The sequence below is a fragment of the Pogona vitticeps genome, chromosome 4 (assembly GCF_051106095.1).
Source record: "Pogona vitticeps strain Pit_001003342236 chromosome 4, PviZW2.1, whole genome shotgun sequence".
NCBI classification, from domain to species: Eukaryota; Metazoa; Chordata; class Lepidosauria; order Squamata; family Agamidae; genus Pogona; species Pogona vitticeps.
The window spans coordinates 80,870,424-80,887,861 of record NC_135786.1 but is presented as its reverse complement, the minus strand read 5'-3'; the positions used below and the strand labels follow the sequence as shown (position 1 = coordinate 80,887,861).

Here is a 17,438-nt window from a genome sequence, read left to right as displayed (position 1 = left end):
TTTCCAAGTCATTATGGATAATAGCACCAACTCTCTCACGTGATATTCTCAGATATACAGCCATACTTTTGGCTGATATTCGGCAGTCCTCCATGACCATGTCATGGATGGCTTTCACATTTGCAGGCACATAGACAGAAACAGGCCTTCCACTGGGTTTCTCACTTTCAACACCAAAATGGCCAGTTTTAAAATGGACAACCCAATGTTTAACTGATGCATATGAAGGGCCACTGTCACCTATAGTTTGTGACATTTCGTCATGGATCTGCTTTGCACCTTTCCCTTGGAGAAACAGGAACTTGATTATGGTCCTATGCTCCTCCACATTGAACTTTTCTGGAGGTGCTGCCATGTTCACTTTGGACCTGAACATGAAAGATAACGTATTTTCACACCATAAGACACACTTTTCCCCCACAAAACAGGGGGGTGGAAAGTCTGTGCGTCTTATGGAGCGAAGAAAACGGATTATATTTTCCTGTTTTCTTCTCCTAAAAAATTGGTGCGTCTTATGGAAAGGTGCGTCTTATGGAGCGAAAATAAGTTAAAATCATAGGTAGTTGATTTTTTGCACTGTTGAATACAGACAAATTGGCCAATACACCCTGCAATTTATGCTTCCTAGCTCAATTTTTTCTGGGAAAGGCTCAATACTTATCAGCACCCCCTCGTACAGTTACAGGTGGAAGTTTGTCCTTTACTCTGTTATTAGTGAAACTTTTCTCCTCACCTATAATCAGTCTTATCTATGTGTGATGAAATGAGAGTACACTTCAAATAGTCACCTGCTGTTAAGCCTCATGAACCAGAGTTTTTTAAAAAATTGTTCAGTGAGTGGAGGTATTTTCCAACTCCTTAGGAATTCCAGTGTACTGATAGCTAGCAATGTCATTGGAGTTAGGGGCTGAGTTTCTTGCATTTCCTGATCCCAGTGAGAATTCCAGTGCCTCTCCATGGGGCTAGCCTACTGACAATCAGAATATGTTACTTTGTTTGAGTTAACAATATCGTAGAATGTCTGCCTTAACAAAATTGTTGTGTATGGATTATGCAACAAAATGTGGAGCAGTTTGGAAAACCAAAATGTTTCATTGTGATAGGCAAAAATTGTGTATTTTTTTAATTATAGTTGTGCAGATGGAACACTTGTGCCTCCTTTGCTCCAGAAATGAGGCGTAAGCAAATAATTTTGCTTACCAGATGGACAGTTGATTTTGGTTGACTTAGTCTGTACATTTGAAAGCTAAGGAGGTTTAGTTTACAAGTACGTAGTTCTGTTATTGTAAGACCATTTAAATTGAGGATCAATGAATCTGCATATTTTTTTAAGAAGCCAATTTCATCCTGAAATGGAATAAATGATCCTGAAAACTTTACAGGTTACATCACTTCTCTGTTGGTGCATTTGTTAGCAAGCCCTTTTGTATTTTTGACGAATTTCTTTTCCTCCCTGGTGGTGGTCATTGTCCTCCTTTGTAAGCTAGGAATTATAAGACCTGAGAGGTGATATGTCTGAGAACAGAATGAAGTGGGTGATGAACTTCTGATTTAAATTTCAGTTGAAGAGCAGGTCATTTCATCCCTTCTCTTTGAAGTGGAAAAGGCAGCCAAGACTGAGATACTTTATTTTATCTCTTTGATTTTCTAGGTTGCTATGGCAGCAGGGAGACATGTGATGAGAGCTGTCAGAGTGGTTCAGTTTGGTGGACCTGAAGTGCTTAAGCTGCAAACAGATGTCTCATTGCCAGTTCCAAAAGAAAACCAGGTAAAAATGAACACATTAAACTGGAATAAAACATGCTGAAAATTATAAGCATTACTGTTACTTCTGATGCCTCTCACAGAGCTCCACCAGTACAGTGGGGGTCAAGGTACTGAGAGCGGTAGATTGCTACTAATTAAAGAGTCTCTGCTTCAATTTCAGGGTATACATGACTTTGCCTTATTTGGTGCAAGTCACACACATGGGTTGAAGCAGGGATTCTTTAATTTGTGGCAATTTAGTTTCCAGTGATACCATTTCTACTGTGCCAGTGGAGTTCTGTGAGATTATACTAGCCATTGGTTAGAAATGTCTGTGTTCCAATAAACAAGTATCATGCTACCCAGAAAATTAGTAGGAAGCTCTTGAGTGGCTGCAGTAGCAGAGACTGGACATGAGAACTCAACAGGGCTGGGCGGATGGCGTCAGTCTTGTAGCACTGTAATACAAGACACTGTATTTTTGCAGCTTTCTGAAAAAACAAAGACTGCATATAAAGCAATGGCATGAGTCAGTAGTGTATTGTATTGGGTGCTGATCATTGTGCCACTCAACCTACTCCTGTAAGACACAAATCAGCCATAGACACAACCAGCCAGTGCTGATCCTTGAATGTGGTTGTGTTTGTCAGTCCCAACTGCATGAGTATTGATAAAGCTTTTGTACTTACTAGTGGGTTCTGTTTCAAAACGGTCTGATACAAGTACTTTAGGGCAGTGGTCCCCAACCTTGGCCTCCAGATGTTCTTGGACTACAACTCCCAGAAACCTTCACCACCACCTCTGCTGGCCAGGATTTTTGGGAGTTGAAGTCCAAGAACATCTGGAGGCCCAAGGTTGGGGACCACTGCTTTAGGGAATAATTATTGGTCTAAAAGCTATTGGTTTGCTTAACATAACAAGTCCAAATTCATTTCTGGTGACTTGTGCCATCTGAATTTCCGAAATTATTACTGAAAATTCAGCAAATTAAATGCATATATAATTCTACCATTATTTGTCTTAATCTACTTGTTCAGCAGATATTATTTCATTTGGCAGGTTCTCATTAAAGTGCACGCGTGTGGCATCAATCCAGTGGATACTTATATTCGTTCTGGGACATATTCTAGAAAGCCAGCTTTACCCTACACACCCGGTTTAGATGTGGCTGGGCTTGTACAAGACGTTGGGGAACACGTAACTGATTTCAAGGTATTCGATTTCAAATGGGTTGTTTGCTATCTCTTAGACAACAAAATTTTAAGACATGGGGAGGGTGCAGTTGTAGCCCTCCACATGTTGTTATCCTATGATTCCCAGCATAACTGATTGTGGTGGATTGTCAGAATTGCAGTCCAACAGATATGGGAGCAGACCTGTTTTAAGATGTGGGACAGCAACCTGTTCGGGAAGGAGCATATACCTGTTGGGTGTAATATTCCCCATGAGTTGTGGAAGCGGGAGGTCATCTCCAAAGTAATGTGGCTTACATTTGTGATGAGGGCATTGTGAATACTCACTTGTGCAGCATCAACAAAATGGTAACTGCAGATGCATGGTAAAGACAAATAGGAGTCTGCCCTGGGAACTGAAAAAAGTCTCCTATAGCCAAGAGATAATAGGTGCTTCTGTTTTTGAGATAGAATTTCTTCTCCTTAGGTAAGATTCCCTCTCCTCTGAAGCTTCTGAATTTATGTCATCATGTTTTGAAATATCAGTACAATATTATATCTTGATTATCATGCACTCCTGTCTGCCAGCCAAATGACTGACAGCAACAGCTGGCAGTTATTAAGGTTTTGCCACCCTGGACGTGGTGGCACTGCGGGTTAAACCCCAGAAGCCTTTGTGTGCTGCGGGGTCAGAAGACCAAGCAGTCATAAGATCGAATCCATGTGACGGAGTGAGCTCCCATCACTTTGTCCCAGCTCCTCGCCAACCTAGCAGTTCAAAAGCATGTAAAAGTGATAAATAGGTACCACCTTGATGGGAAGGTTACATGGCGTTCCCTAGTCATGCTGGCCATGTGACAACGGAAACTGTCTTCGGACAAGTGCTGGCTCTACGGCTTGAAAAACGGGATGAGCACCACCCCCTAGAGTCGGACACGACTGGACTAAGAATGTCAAGGGAAACCTTTACCTTTACTCTGGAAAACATATTTAAATCACGTGCACTAATTTTACTGGTTGTGGACTGGCATTTTCCTTCCTCTGAACAGTAGCTACCAAAAATGTTGTGACTCGCTCTGCAGTTCCTTAGGACATCCATGCAGATAGCGAAAACAAGGCCCCCCATAAGTGAGCTGTGGTGTTATGTCCTGAAGGCTTCCAAGATGTTTTTAACCTTATTTTCATTGGGCTGCATCCAGTAGTGTCATATTGCTAGCAAGCAGAGCTCCTGCTTATAAATAATTCTTTTCTCCAGTCTTTGGGACCCTTCCTAATCCTCCTCAGCCCCCTATATTAAAGTGCAGCCAGTTCAGGAGCATTCCCTAAAAAATGTGTGTTGGGGGAGGGGAAAGAGACGGAAATCTACTTTCATGTGCTCCCTTCTTCCGGTACAGCAGAAAGGACAGTGGACTTGAATTTATGGTGGATTTATGGCACATTTTTGGTATTCTAAAATTATACATTACAGTATAAATCTTGCAAATACAAATATGGTACATGTCATGCAGACCCATGACCGTTTTTTTCCTGATTTTCACCTAAAATTACGTCTTGTTTAATTCTTATGAAAGACCACTTCAGTTTTATACGAAAATTGCAGAAAACATTTTGGCACAGTTCTTCACCACTGGGCATTTGTTTTCTTGTACCAGAAAGGAGACAGGGTTTTTACCCTTGGTACCATTTCTGGAGGCTATGCAGAGTATGCTGTTGCATCCGTTGACACAGTCTTTGCCTTGTCTGATAAACTGGACTTCAAGCAAGGTGCTGCAATTGGAATCCCATATTTTACTGCATACCACGCTCTGTTTCAAAAGTAAGATGTGGCTCTTAAACTGCTTTTAAGCATTAAGATAGTCTCTTCCTTTCTCTTCTCTCCCCCCCCCCCAACTTTCTGCTTTTCTTTGATGCAAACTGTTGTCCCCATTCAAAATCTTCTGTATATTTTCAGAGGGTCTGCCAAAGCAGGAGAAACTGTGCTAATCCATGGAGCTAGTGGAGGGGTAAGCATTGTTAAAAGTCATTCTGTGTTTACCAGGGGGCTAATTCTGCAGGGACGTGGTGGCGCTGTGGGCTAAACCGCAGAAGCCTGTGCTGCAGGGTCAGAAGATCCGGCAGTCGTAAGATCGAATCCACGCAACGGAATGAGCACCCGTCGCTTGTCCCAGCTCCCGCCAACCTAGTGGTTCGAAAGCATGCAAATGCGAGTAGATAAATAGGGACCACCTCGGTGGGAAGGTAAACAGCATTCCGTGTCTAAATCACACTGGCCATGTGACCACGGAAAGATTGTCTTCGGACAAAACGCTGGCTCTATGGCTTGAAGAGCGGGATGAGCGCCGCCCCCTAGAGTCGGACACGACTGGACAAAAATTGTCAAGGGGAACCTTTACCTTTAATTCTAGTTAGAATGCTTATCTTTATAATGGAGAAAGTTTAATGCACCCAGAAGGAAAGATACATTTTTCTAACAACAAATTTCAGAGTTTGATCTATATATTATATGTGAAACATCACTTTAAAAAAATGGAAAATTTCTTTTGAGAAGCAGGAGGAGATGGGGGAGCAACAAGGGGGATTTTTGCTTGCTTTTCTCTTAATGGTCCAATCAAGAGCCAGTCGAGAAGTGCTGCTGCTTGCTGCTTATATACCACCCCATAGTGCTTCAAGCACTCTCTGGGCGGTTTACAAGTTAATTATGCAGGCTACACATTGCCCCCCCCCCCCCAGCGAGCTGGGTACTCATTTTACCGACCTCGGAAGGACAGAAGGCTGAGTCAACCTTGAGCCGGCTACCTGGGATTGAACCTCAGGTCGTGAGCATAGTTTTGGCTGCAGCACAGCGGTTTAACCACTGCACCATGAGGCTCAGTGTTCAATTTACCAATATCCTGAAGTGACTCTCTTCTTAAGCCACTTCACAATGTTGGCAGTTCAAACAGGAAAGCTAGCTTTTGGTTATTTTTGAGCAATTGCACACACTGGAAATGAACCAAAACAGAAAGGTGAGGGTAGGGCCATTGCTGGTTCACTCCAGCAAAGACTTTGTCTGATTGCTGTCTTTAGGAGCAAACCAGCCCATCCATGCACTGGTCCAAACAGTGGGCTACATGCCCATGTAGTCACCCTCTGAGACTGCCACAAAACAAATAGTATAATATTTGATGCAGGAATATCACTTGATGGCTGACTTTAAAAAACTGAGAGCTACAGCAAACTTGGTAATAATGAGCTGTTACTATATTATCAAAAATGTTTCATTCAAAAGAGTTGTTGAAAAATTGCTATACTGTTTTTAAACATCCCTGCTGGAAATTATAAGGTGCTCAATATAATGTGTCAAGTACGCATCTTTCTCGTTCAATGTTCTAGGTAGGAATAGCTACCTGCCAGATTGCAAGAGCTTGTGGCTTGAAGGTTTTGGGCACAGCTGGAACGGAGGATGGGATGAATCTGGTTTTGAGAAATGGAGCTCACAAAGTATTTAATCACAGGAAGGAGGACTACATCACTCAGATTAAGGTAACTATTTGCAGTCAGGTGCATGGCATTTAAATCAAACTGGCTTACATACAGGAAGCCTTAATATGTGATCCCATGTAAGTTTGCTTAGAGGTGAGTCTTGTGGAACTCAGTGGTCCTTACTTTTAAGGCAGTGGTTCCCAACCTTGTGTCCTCAGACGTTCTTAGACTAATAGTGAAGGACTTCTAGGAGTTTTAATCCAAGAAGTCTGGGGACCAAAGGTTGGGAACCACTGCTTTGAGGTAAATGAATATACCATCCTTCATTTAATATTAATAGTTCTATTAAATGTAAATTATTTTCTCCTTTTTTAGTGATTTATGACCTGTTTTAAATCCTGTCACCCCCAAGATCTTGTGGCCATTTAGCCAACCTTTGACGCAAAGAGGCAGTCATCTTTTTTATAATAGAAAGTTATCTCATACATCTGTAGTTACATGTGTTCTTTTGAGCACCTTTCTTGTAAATTGGAATTATGATTGGTGGCATGAGGTTTATCCTAATCTTAACTAATTTGTATGTGAAAGAGCTATTAGCAATATATAATGTGAAATTTGAGGTAATGGTACCCAAGGTCTGTGGAGGATAAAACAGAGCAAAATGCTGGCGTTCTTGTCTGCTTTATTTGTTTTGTGGAAACAAATTTGTTTTCCAGCAGTACTATAGGTGCTTAAGGTAAAAAAATGTGACCCAGATTTTGTGTGGTGCTCTGTGTGGTTTGAAAGTCTCTGATTGTCTAAAGTATTCTGAATTGTTTTCCCCCTGAACACCAGTTCTGGAATTCCCAAATGAGATACTGGCACAGTCCTATCTTTGGAGGGCAGCCTTACCTTGTTGAACTTTGTGGCCTGAAGTCTTGCCCTTCTTTATTGACTGTAGAATTGTCCGTCATGCCCTTATTTATAAGGGAATATTAATGGAAGCAAAATATATTGACCAAAACTCATGTTACTAGATTTTGTTTTCCTATTTGTTGGCTGGTTTAGTAAGTTCTCTAGTCAAAGAAATTCAGGCATTTGGATTTGCAAGAAGTGAGTGTTTCTGCCATAAATCTGCTACAGGTTCGCTGTACCTGATAATTCTGTGCCTTATCTAAGTTTTCTGAAAGTTCCCAAATGTTATCTTTCTGAGGGTGCAGTACTAACTAGCCAAGATGGCTGAGAGCTAGCTGAGTGAGCCCAAAGCTAGCTGAGACTGGGGTAAATCAATTTCCTTTCAGCCTAGGGATGTTGGGAATTACTTAGGACTGTCCTGACCTAACTTTGTCCCAACTTTGAGTCTGGGCTGAAAGAGGTTTGAATCTGGCCCTAGCTTTTTTCCCACCCCTCCCTTCTCCTTTCTGACCCCTAAGCTAGCACAGGGGTGGATGTGCAGCATAAGAAGCTACTGTCAATTGGAATCTTATTACCCTACAGCCACTGTATGGTATATGTGCAAAGGTTCTGTATAAGACCAGCTATGCCTCTGTAAATTTAAAGGGGTGAGATCAGTTTCCTATGCATTTCTTCATTGGACATTTTTGTCAGGGCTGTTGGGGAACATACAATTCATCCTCTTTCAAATGTATTTCAAGTTAGCACTGCACCTTCATGGAAGCTTTATTATTATTATTGTTACAGTTATACTTTGAGCATTATGATGTTGTTGTTCTTATGCTTTGTGTATTCCTGATTAAAAAATTGTGATAATACTGAAGACAGTAACAATACTAAATGCAATGTGACGTTCGCCCTTCGTGGCCCCTGTTTGTCTCCCCAAACACAGAGCCCACAAAGGCAAACCGAAACCTCTTGACACACTGCCACCAGTTGATCTCCTTATCAGTGTACTTTACTTAGGAAAGATGAAGGTCCATTCAGTACTGACTTATTAATAAAACAGGTTTATTGATTACAGATGGTTTCTAGGATAATTCATAAGTATATTCTTTCAGTTTCACCAAGGATCAATATTAATCTTTTATATTAAATATCATAGGTTACTAATCACTCCTCAGACTAATCACTCCTGAGATCCCCAAACTGTCTGTCTCTCTCTCTGATTCCAAACCCTGACTCAGACTCTCCGACTTAGACTCTTTGACTGACTCCTCCTCTCAGGCTCCGCCTTTGTAACATCTCTCTCTGCTCCGCCTCTCAACCACATTAGCATAGAACATGAATAATACATGACATTACCTAACAAAGGGTGAATGCTACATTCCTCCCTCCTTTAATATGTTTGTTTGGGAGGGGAAACATGCAACATTATTGCATAAAAACTCTACTTACCATCTGGCACAATTTTCCAAAAAATACAACATCTCATATATTAAGCACAATATCTTATCACTAATACAGTTCAATTACATACTTTACCTTTTGATTTATATTTATGACATTTAATATTACAATCCTACAAAAATATAACATATTCATGAAAATTTTATATAGATAATTAAACGGTTACTCCATAGTCCATTCAGGTTTTTTTTTAAAGTCCTTAAATCATTCTCCACGTCTCAGTCCATGAGTCTTCAATTTTTCATCACTACACAAACAGAACATTTATGATAACATAACCAACTTTATTTATCTCCCCCATCAGCCATTTGGCTTTCTAGGCAAGGTATCAATATCCACAATCTGACTCCCTTTTACACTATGAATTACAAAGTCCAAGTCTTTCGCACTCCTGATGTCATCTGTTTGGCACAGTACCTCTCCAAGTCCAACACTCGATGTATCCGTGAGGATGGTGAACTCCCTGCTGTAGTCAGGTATGCTGTGGACTGGTCCGGTCATTACCACCTCCTTCAGCTGGTCACACAACTGCTGGCACTCAGGGGTCCCTCTGATGATCTCTGGCTCCTTCTTCCACATTCTCTGCAATCGACTGTCATAGGACCCTCTGTTGTCCACTGGTTGCTGTTTCTTAGTGAAGCCTGCTTTCATTCTGGCTTGGGGCTTCACTTTCTCAGCTAGGGAAAGGGTAGGCAGTTCCCTCTCCTCCTCCTGAACATCTCTGGATGCATCCTTCTTTACGAGGTCAGGGCTTACGCCTTCCTCCTCACTCACAAATTCACCCAGAGGTACTTTCATTGCAAAGTTTTCCCTATGTGGGCGACCACTATCATGGGTCATCTCCAAACTCACAGGCAGGTTTCCTTTAAGTGCACTCTCAAACACTTGGCTTATTTTAGATGCACAGAGGTTCTCCTCTGGTTTTATTTCTTCATTCATTGATAAGCTAGGTAGGGGGTTGCCTTGCAAGGTTTTAGGTCTATTTCAGCTGCAGAGCTACGAGACTCTCCCCTCCAGTGCTGGTGCAACACATCTATAGATTCCGATCCTGCCAAAAGCAATTTACTCCCCTCTATACATCTCAGTTCCACTACTTTGTCCTCAGGACAGAATGATCTTTCCTGGGCCTCATACAAGCTTTTTTTTTCCTTTTCAGGAGTATTTCCCAAGCTTGGCTCTGCCACTTCTAAGGACTTCTCTTTATACAAAAGATCCTTATCCCGGCAAAGTCTCTCAGGGCACTCAGGAGACAATAAAGTAGGTGGCCGCTTCAACGCAACCCACCAAGCTAGTGTCCTCCTTCTGCTCCTGGGCAAAACTTATTAGGATTCTTTAGTTTCTGAACAGCTATTAAACTGGCCCCCTTGTGAACGTGTAAGTACAAAAGCAGTCTTAACATGATCTATCAAGTTTAAACCCTCTCTATACGTCAGGTCTTTATCAGTTATAGACCTCTCTAGTTGTTCAGGGGTCAGTGGAATGGGATTCTCTCTAGCTTTTGTAATATAATCATTTAAAGTACTATCTTCCTTCTGTTCACCAATACAAGAAGTATCATTAGGGGTTTTCAATATAACCTCATCAGCCATTTCTGCTACCTCAGGGTTTTTCTCTAAACTGGGGCATCCCTAGTTTGATTCAGAGGTTAGGGATTCCAGTCTTCCCTCAGGGATTGTTAACTGCTCTTCCAGGTAACATTTTACTCCAAAAGCACTCTGCACATGCTTAGTGAGATCTAGTCCAATTAAGGTGCTGGAATTTTATCAGAAATTGCCACATCCTAAATTCTGACCCAGTCTCTATAATTCATCTGTACTTTAGCCATAGGTAAAGTCACTGGAGTAGAACTTATTCCCTTGATTGTAACAGTTCGATTTGGAAGTATTTGTTCTCTAGGAACCACATCAGGATGACACAGGGTTATGTTGGAGCAGGTATCAACCACTCCCACATAAGACTTCTCATTAATAAGAATCCTCTCACCAGGGTTCTGTACAAAAATATCTTCTGTCTTTACAAGAAAACACTGAACGACCTTTGCTAGTGGCAGATCAGAATTTTCTGTTGTGCTAGTTGCCATGGAGACAGAACCATTGTTACAACTTCCCTCACTGGCTTCCAGTTTTCAAGCAGTATACCTTTTTGGTCTGTCCATTATCTTTTCCATTTCTCTTCCTGTTTTTCATACAATTTGACTGAATATGCCCAAACTCCCTGCAGTTATAACACTGTTTAAAAATCCTTCTCTCACTCTGAGGAGACGGATTAAACTTTTCCTCAGGCTTCACTCGCTTTGGCGGACTAGGCCCTGGCAACTCAGGCAAGGCACTACTCTGGCCTTCTTTCCCTAGTGTTTTGCTGAGGAAATTTTTATTAAAGGGTTTTTTACTGTTGTCCCAGCTCTGTTAGTTAAATTTTACCTCAAAGAACCTGGGGTTTCTGAACTCATTAATGTAATCCGCCTGTTCACCAGCTTCTAATAGAGTTTTAGGATTTTTGTCTCTGACTAAATAATGCAATTCCCCAGGCAAAATAGAATAAAATTGTTTTAACCCAATCACATTTTTCACCTGTTCTAGAGAAGTGACATTTTCATGTTCCATCCATTTGTCCAAACATTGGACTAATTTAGCTCCTAACAGAGAATAAGATTCTTCAGGCTTTTTGGTAAGGGCACGGAATTTTCTTCTAATGTGTTCTGCATTTATGCCAGATCTTGAATATACCATCTTTCTATATGCTTCAAAATCTCTAGCCTTCTCCAGAGGCATCTGAGAATACAGTTCCACTAAAACTCCACTTATTTGTGATCTTAGCACTATCATCCTTTCATCATCCCTAATATCAAAGTCCCAACACACTCTCTCAAATGAAATGAGGAAAAATTCTGGGCAGTAACCTTTTCTATACTGGGGAAATTTCTTTAGATCGATCTTTGAGAGATATCCCTCACTAGAGCTGTTATTATTGTTATTATTCTGAGCAGCAATTTCCAGTCTTTTCATCTCTATTTGAAATTCCATTTGTCTTTTTTCTTGCTCCAATGAGATTTCTCTTTCTCTTAATTGCATTTGTCTGGCATCAGCCCTCTCATTTTATCTGATTTCTAGTTTCCTGAGCTCTAGCTCCTTAGCTTTTTCCTCAGCTCTGAGCTGTAGTTCCTGAAGCCTGAATTCCTGTTCCAGCTTCCATTTTTCAAAACCTTGGGAGCTTCGATCCCTTTGTCTCTCCAAGGCACCCTCATCAGTCTCCTCCTGTTCCATTGGAGTTAAGGGGTCTCCATTTCCCTCCATTTCTTGAGGTAAACTCTCTGCCTCATGACTCCCCTTTTGGCTAAGTTTGGGGGGCATGTTTACTTCTGAGATAATTAGTCTTGAGTGATTGTACTGATTTTAAAAAGGACTTCTCTTTCTGCTTTTAATTCTAATCACTGAAATAATTTTATATCTCAAGCCTCTGCTTTTTCTTCTATCTCCTCAGGTCTGCTCTGACCTCTGGCTTCCACTTTTATCCACAAGCGCACCCTTCTCTCAGAGCCTTGGATTTTAAGCTAGCCAACTGGTCTTCCAAATCATGAGGTAAATAAACAGATTTTTTTTCCCTTCAGTGTCGTCCCTATTTTTAGTCCTCCCAGATCTAGGATCAGAAGCCCCACCACTAAGGTTTTCCACAAAAGCTCTAGTGGGTCACCCACTTCTTCACCACAAACCTCTGACTAAAAGGTACCCATGACTCAAAAAAAAATTCATTTTTAAACTCTGGCATTACTGGATTGTTTCGTATCCCGCTGCAGGACACCAGTTGTGACGTTCGCCCTTTGTGGCCCCTATTTGTCTCCCCAAACACAGAGCTCACAAAGGCAAACCAAAACCTCTTGACACGCTGCCACCAGCTGATCTCCTTATCAACGTACTTTACTTAGGGAAGATGAAGGTCCATTCAGTACTGACTTACTGTATTAATAAAACAGGTTTATTGATTACAGATAGGATAATTCACAAGCATATTCTTTCAGTTTCACCAAGCATCAATATTAATCTTCTATATTAAATATCACAGGTTACTAATCACTCCTCAGATCCCCAAAATTTCTCTCTCTCTCTGATTCCAAACCCTGACTCAGACTCTCTGACTTAGACTCTCTGACTGACTCCTCCTCTCAAGTTTTGCCTTTTTAACATCTCTCTCGGCTCCGCCTCTCAACCATATTAGCATAGAACATGAATAATAAATGACTTATTACCTAACAAAGGGTGAATGCTACAGCAACTTATTAAAATTTGCCACCATGTGATATTAACCAACTAATTTCTGTGATGTCTAGGAAACAGCTGGTGCCCATGGCATAGATATAATCATAGAGATGTTGGCCAATGTCAACCTTGCCAATGACTTGCAGCTGTTGTCAAATGGAGGAAGAGTGATGGTAAGCAGGTACTTCATCTTCTTAATGTTAGAAGATATAATTGTGCAACCTAGCATGTATGTATGTATAAGAATTACTTGAGAGCTGTTATTTACATAATAGAACATTGTCTAGTGCTAGCCAATGGGTGTTTGAAGGGGATAACTGCCAGACAGAAGATGTGACAGTTTGCATGAGACTCATTCTGGTTTAGTAGTATGAGGCTTTCCTGTTGAGAAGCAGTGTTTTTTCAGTTATTTTCAGTTACTAATGCTATCTGCTATTAGTATATTATTATTATATTTATGAAAATTATTATAAATCTGTCAAGACCAAACCAAATTTATACCAAGTAAAATGTTCGAGTACTGTTTATTTTTCAGCATGTTATACAGTAAACGTTCTTAAAGTTTTACTATGACTGAGTGAATACTCTTTCCTCTGCTGACACACACATATACTGGGATATACTAGCAAGGGAGAATTTTATCCATGATCTCTGTGGGGCTTTTTATACCCTCATTTGATCTGCTGTGTATAAACTCTCAGAAATTTCAACAGAACAATCTCCTTGTAAAAGTTTACATATTTACAATCTCATTCTTCTTTTTCGCTCTGACAGATTGTGGGTAGTCGAGGTCCCATTGAGATAAATCCTAGAGATACTATGCTGAAAGAATCAAGTATAAGAGGACTTTCTTTGTTTTCTGCATCTAAGGTAAAATCAAAAGCATGCAACATATCCAAATATTTTATTTGCATTTGTCACCAGACATGTTCTGTAACATAGCCTTAGGTATTTGGCTCCAAACATATGAGTCTCTAGAATTTCCTTTATCACCACCCCTACCCTTCTGCTGTTTTCTGAGAGCCTTTTGATCAGACCTGGGCAAAGTGCGGCCCGAGGGCCACATACAGCCCCCGAGCAGCTCCTGTCTGGCCCGTGGACAGTTTTGAACATCAAAACCATTTATAGCTTTTTGTCTAAAGTTGATCAGTTGCTTATCTTTAACATACCGCAAAAAACCTCCTTAGTATTTGTGAAAATTAACAAGTTTAAAATAAAAACAACCATAACATCACTGTTTCATTTTAATTTTAAGTAAAGTTGGTTTGGCCCCCGAACACAGTTCAGATTTTTCATGTGCCCCCCCCATAGAAATTAATTGCCAACCCCTGAATGGTCAATGAAATGCAGTTCTTTCATATCTTTAATCTGTCAGGAGCAGGTCTTCCTTCTTGGCATAATGTATGTTTTCTCACTCCTGCCAAAGTGAGTGTACCTAGCCCATGGATGCCAACTGTTGCTGTCACCTTCTGTTCTCAGCAATACCACCTCATCACAAAATCTTGCAGATTTGCCTTAATTTAGGTTGGTGGGTTGATCCATTCAGAACCCCATGTTCAAAGGTGTATGTGTTCTGTGCTGTCAGGTTGGAACCGACTTACTGGTTCCACTCTCCCTTGAGTTTCCATGGCTGAGCAGGGATTTGAACCCTGTTCTCCAAAGCCCTAGTCCATCAATCACTCCATCCACTACACCACACTGGGAATTTTCAAGGGTACCCAAGAATAAATCAAACACTTGTAGAAAAGAATAACAAAGTTCATCTAATATAATCATGGTAAAAAGGATTCAGTAGGTAATCCAAATAAAGCTTCCATGCTTCTTTTGCAAAAATTCCAGGAGACATATCCTTTCCCTGGACTCCAATCATTAGATCGCAGAGTGTGGTTCTCCCTCATCTAAGGCAGAACACAAAAGCAGTTTTCTCCAATGCATTGCCTTTTTGTCACCACAGCATGTAGGCTGCATGGGAACAAAAGCGTATTTTGCCAAGGAAGCTACCACCATCCACCAGCATCTGTGGAAAGAGGGCCTTTTTCTCTGGGAGTTAGCATAAACTATTGTGTCACTATTATGAGCTGGTATATGAAAGCCACGCTAAGGGAAAGTTCATGGAAGTTGGCATGGCTCAGTTTGTCTGCTTGGACGCATTACTCTCAGTGGGATTTGGATATGCTACCTGCTAGGGGTGTGCTCTTTCAGTTTTTGAGCTCCAGCTCCCAGAATTCTCCATAAATACACATTAACATACACCTATATTTCACTCACTTGTAGAATGTCCTATGTCAGAGGCTGCATGGCCTCCTCTGTCCTTGTTGTTAATGTAAAAAAAGGAGTTGTTGCAGCACTTCCTTAGAATTGTAGTTCTTTGGGAGGTGCATCCATAGAGATTAATGGGCAGTGAGATGACAAGCCTCGGGGAGCACTGTGGCAGCTTTACTCTTTTACATTAATGACAAGAAGCAAGGCAAGAGGAGGCCATGCTGCCTCTGAGGTAGGCCCTTCTCTAGGTCAGCAAATGTTTGTGTAGGCATGTATTTGTGGGCTGAAACTCCCAGAATCCATGCCCAGTGACATGAAAGCCACATTTGGCCATTTTTCACATTTATTACTAGTTTCCACCAAGATTGCTTACCATCAGTAGCAGAAGGAAAGTTCTGTGAATATTGATGGTAGGTGTGTGTGGAAAGTCTTCATACAATCAATTTTTATATCTAGCTTTATCTGTCTACATAAACCTTTTTTAAGATAATCAAATAGTGAATAATTTGATTGAACTCTCTCTATATATTCATAATATATTCAGATACCATAAGAAAGCACACCACAATTAAATGGATTAAAAGGGGAATATGTGGCCAATGAAACATCAGATAAGCAAACTTCTCCAGGTTGGTGAATTTCAGGTTTGTGTGAATTCCCCGCAATATAATTCCACAGTATAATCTATTCTATTTCTATTGTTATCTATCAAATGAAGAGATCTGCTTCAAAATAATGCCTCTAGTCTGTTTCTCGTCTTCCTGCCACCACTCAGTGCCTCTGTTGCATTCATAGAAAGGTTACTCCAGAGGATAAAGATGTTTCTCATATGGGTGGTATGTGGCATGAAAGGTGGCAGCAATGGGAGGAAACAGCGCTTGAGTCCATTTCTAGTGCAATCTGTTGTTCCATATCTGTGCCTTTTGCCAATAGTTAGGAATGGCTTTAATTGGCATTATAAGGCTTCAGTAGAAGGAGTGGAAAATCCCAAGTGCCGAAGCAGATTTCTGGTTGCAGTGTTCTAGACACATCTTTCTATTTTCTTAGTTGTGTAATGTAGAAGAGTAAGTACAGGACCATGGGAAGTAACCTTCTCTGGCACTGGGCCCTTGCTCCATGAAGCGCTGTACTCTCAACACTAATTAGCAACAGCTCTTCAAGGTTTCAGGCAAAATTTTCACCTAGTTTTATGTGGAGCTGTCAGCATCCAACTTGGAACTTTCTTCATGCAAAATACATGCTCAGCCATTGACCGCTATTCCCTCCTTTCATGGCCATTTTCTCAGAGGGGGAGCAGAATGGTTTTCCTTTCATGCTGGACTTAAAATATTCTGTCTTTTTCAGGAGGAGATGCGTGAATGTGCAGCATTCCTTCTGGCAGGTATAGAAGCCGGTTGGTTGAATCCAGTTGTGGGTCCTGAATACCCAATAGAGAAGGTGGCAGAGGCTCATAAGGACATAATCCACAGCCACGGTGCCCTGGGGAAGATGGTGCTGCTCCCACGTTAAATTGTGTTAAGTGCATATGGAATAATCAGATAAATGCTGGTCACATGTCTAGAGCTAATGAAGAAAACACGATTCCAGTGTAACAGGTGATGAGCAGAATTTGAGACAAGATAAACTTAACTTTAAAGTGCTTAATGTTTCATAATTTTTGCTTGCACTAAACACTGTGCTATTCAATCCTCTATGAATATGAGATTCCTATTCTGCATCTCTATAGTGCTGCCGTTTTTTCCTGTGAAAAAGCTGAATGTGCATTATACTGACCAATGTGTTCATGCATACTGATATGTTGTGCTCCAGAATCCCCTTCCTTCAAAATCAAAACAAATACAAGGCACACACACCTTTATTTCTTTTTTGTCTATTTATTGGTGCTTATAATCCACTGAGCCATATGTCCAATAGGAGAGGAGTTTCACATGATGAAACTTTGTTCTGAAATGCATATACAGCCAATTTGTAAATTTTTTTTGCCTTTTAGTCAGAATGTTAAGCAGACCTGAGACAACTACATGCCTGATAGTGACAAAGAAGGTGTTATAACAATTCATAGCTGTGGCATATGAGGAATAAAAAAGCTCAGTGGCACCAGGCATGTACATTTGATTTGTGGTAGAGCTGGGTTTTTACTATTAGCACTAAAGTACTTAATCATTTTGCTTGTAATGTCCATAAAAAAAGGAAACCACTA

At 40.8% G+C, this 17,438-nt stretch overlaps 1 protein-coding gene across 5 annotated transcripts in view; it reads left to right on the top strand.

Annotated features, from left to right (window-relative positions):
- The window catches only part of CRYZ (crystallin zeta), a 21,721-nt gene extending 4,283 nt beyond the window's left edge, over window positions 1-17,438 (top strand). For all 5 annotated transcript variants that reach the window (XM_020794694.3, XM_020794692.3, XM_078392994.1 and 2 more), the window contains exons 2-9: window positions 1,652-1,768; window positions 2,806-2,958; window positions 4,571-4,734; window positions 4,870-4,921; window positions 6,291-6,440; window positions 13,048-13,149; window positions 13,751-13,846; window positions 16,583-17,438. In XM_020794694.3, the coding sequence (XP_020650353.3) occupies window positions 1,658-1,768; window positions 2,806-2,958; window positions 4,571-4,734; window positions 4,870-4,921; window positions 6,291-6,440; window positions 13,048-13,149; window positions 13,751-13,846; window positions 16,583-16,747 (993 nt within the window). In that variant the 5' untranslated portion in view covers window positions 1,652-1,657 and the 3' untranslated portion in view covers window positions 16,748-17,438. The remainder of the gene's footprint in view (window positions 1-1,651; window positions 1,769-2,805; window positions 2,959-4,570; window positions 4,735-4,869; window positions 4,922-6,290; window positions 6,441-13,047; window positions 13,150-13,750; window positions 13,847-16,582) is intronic.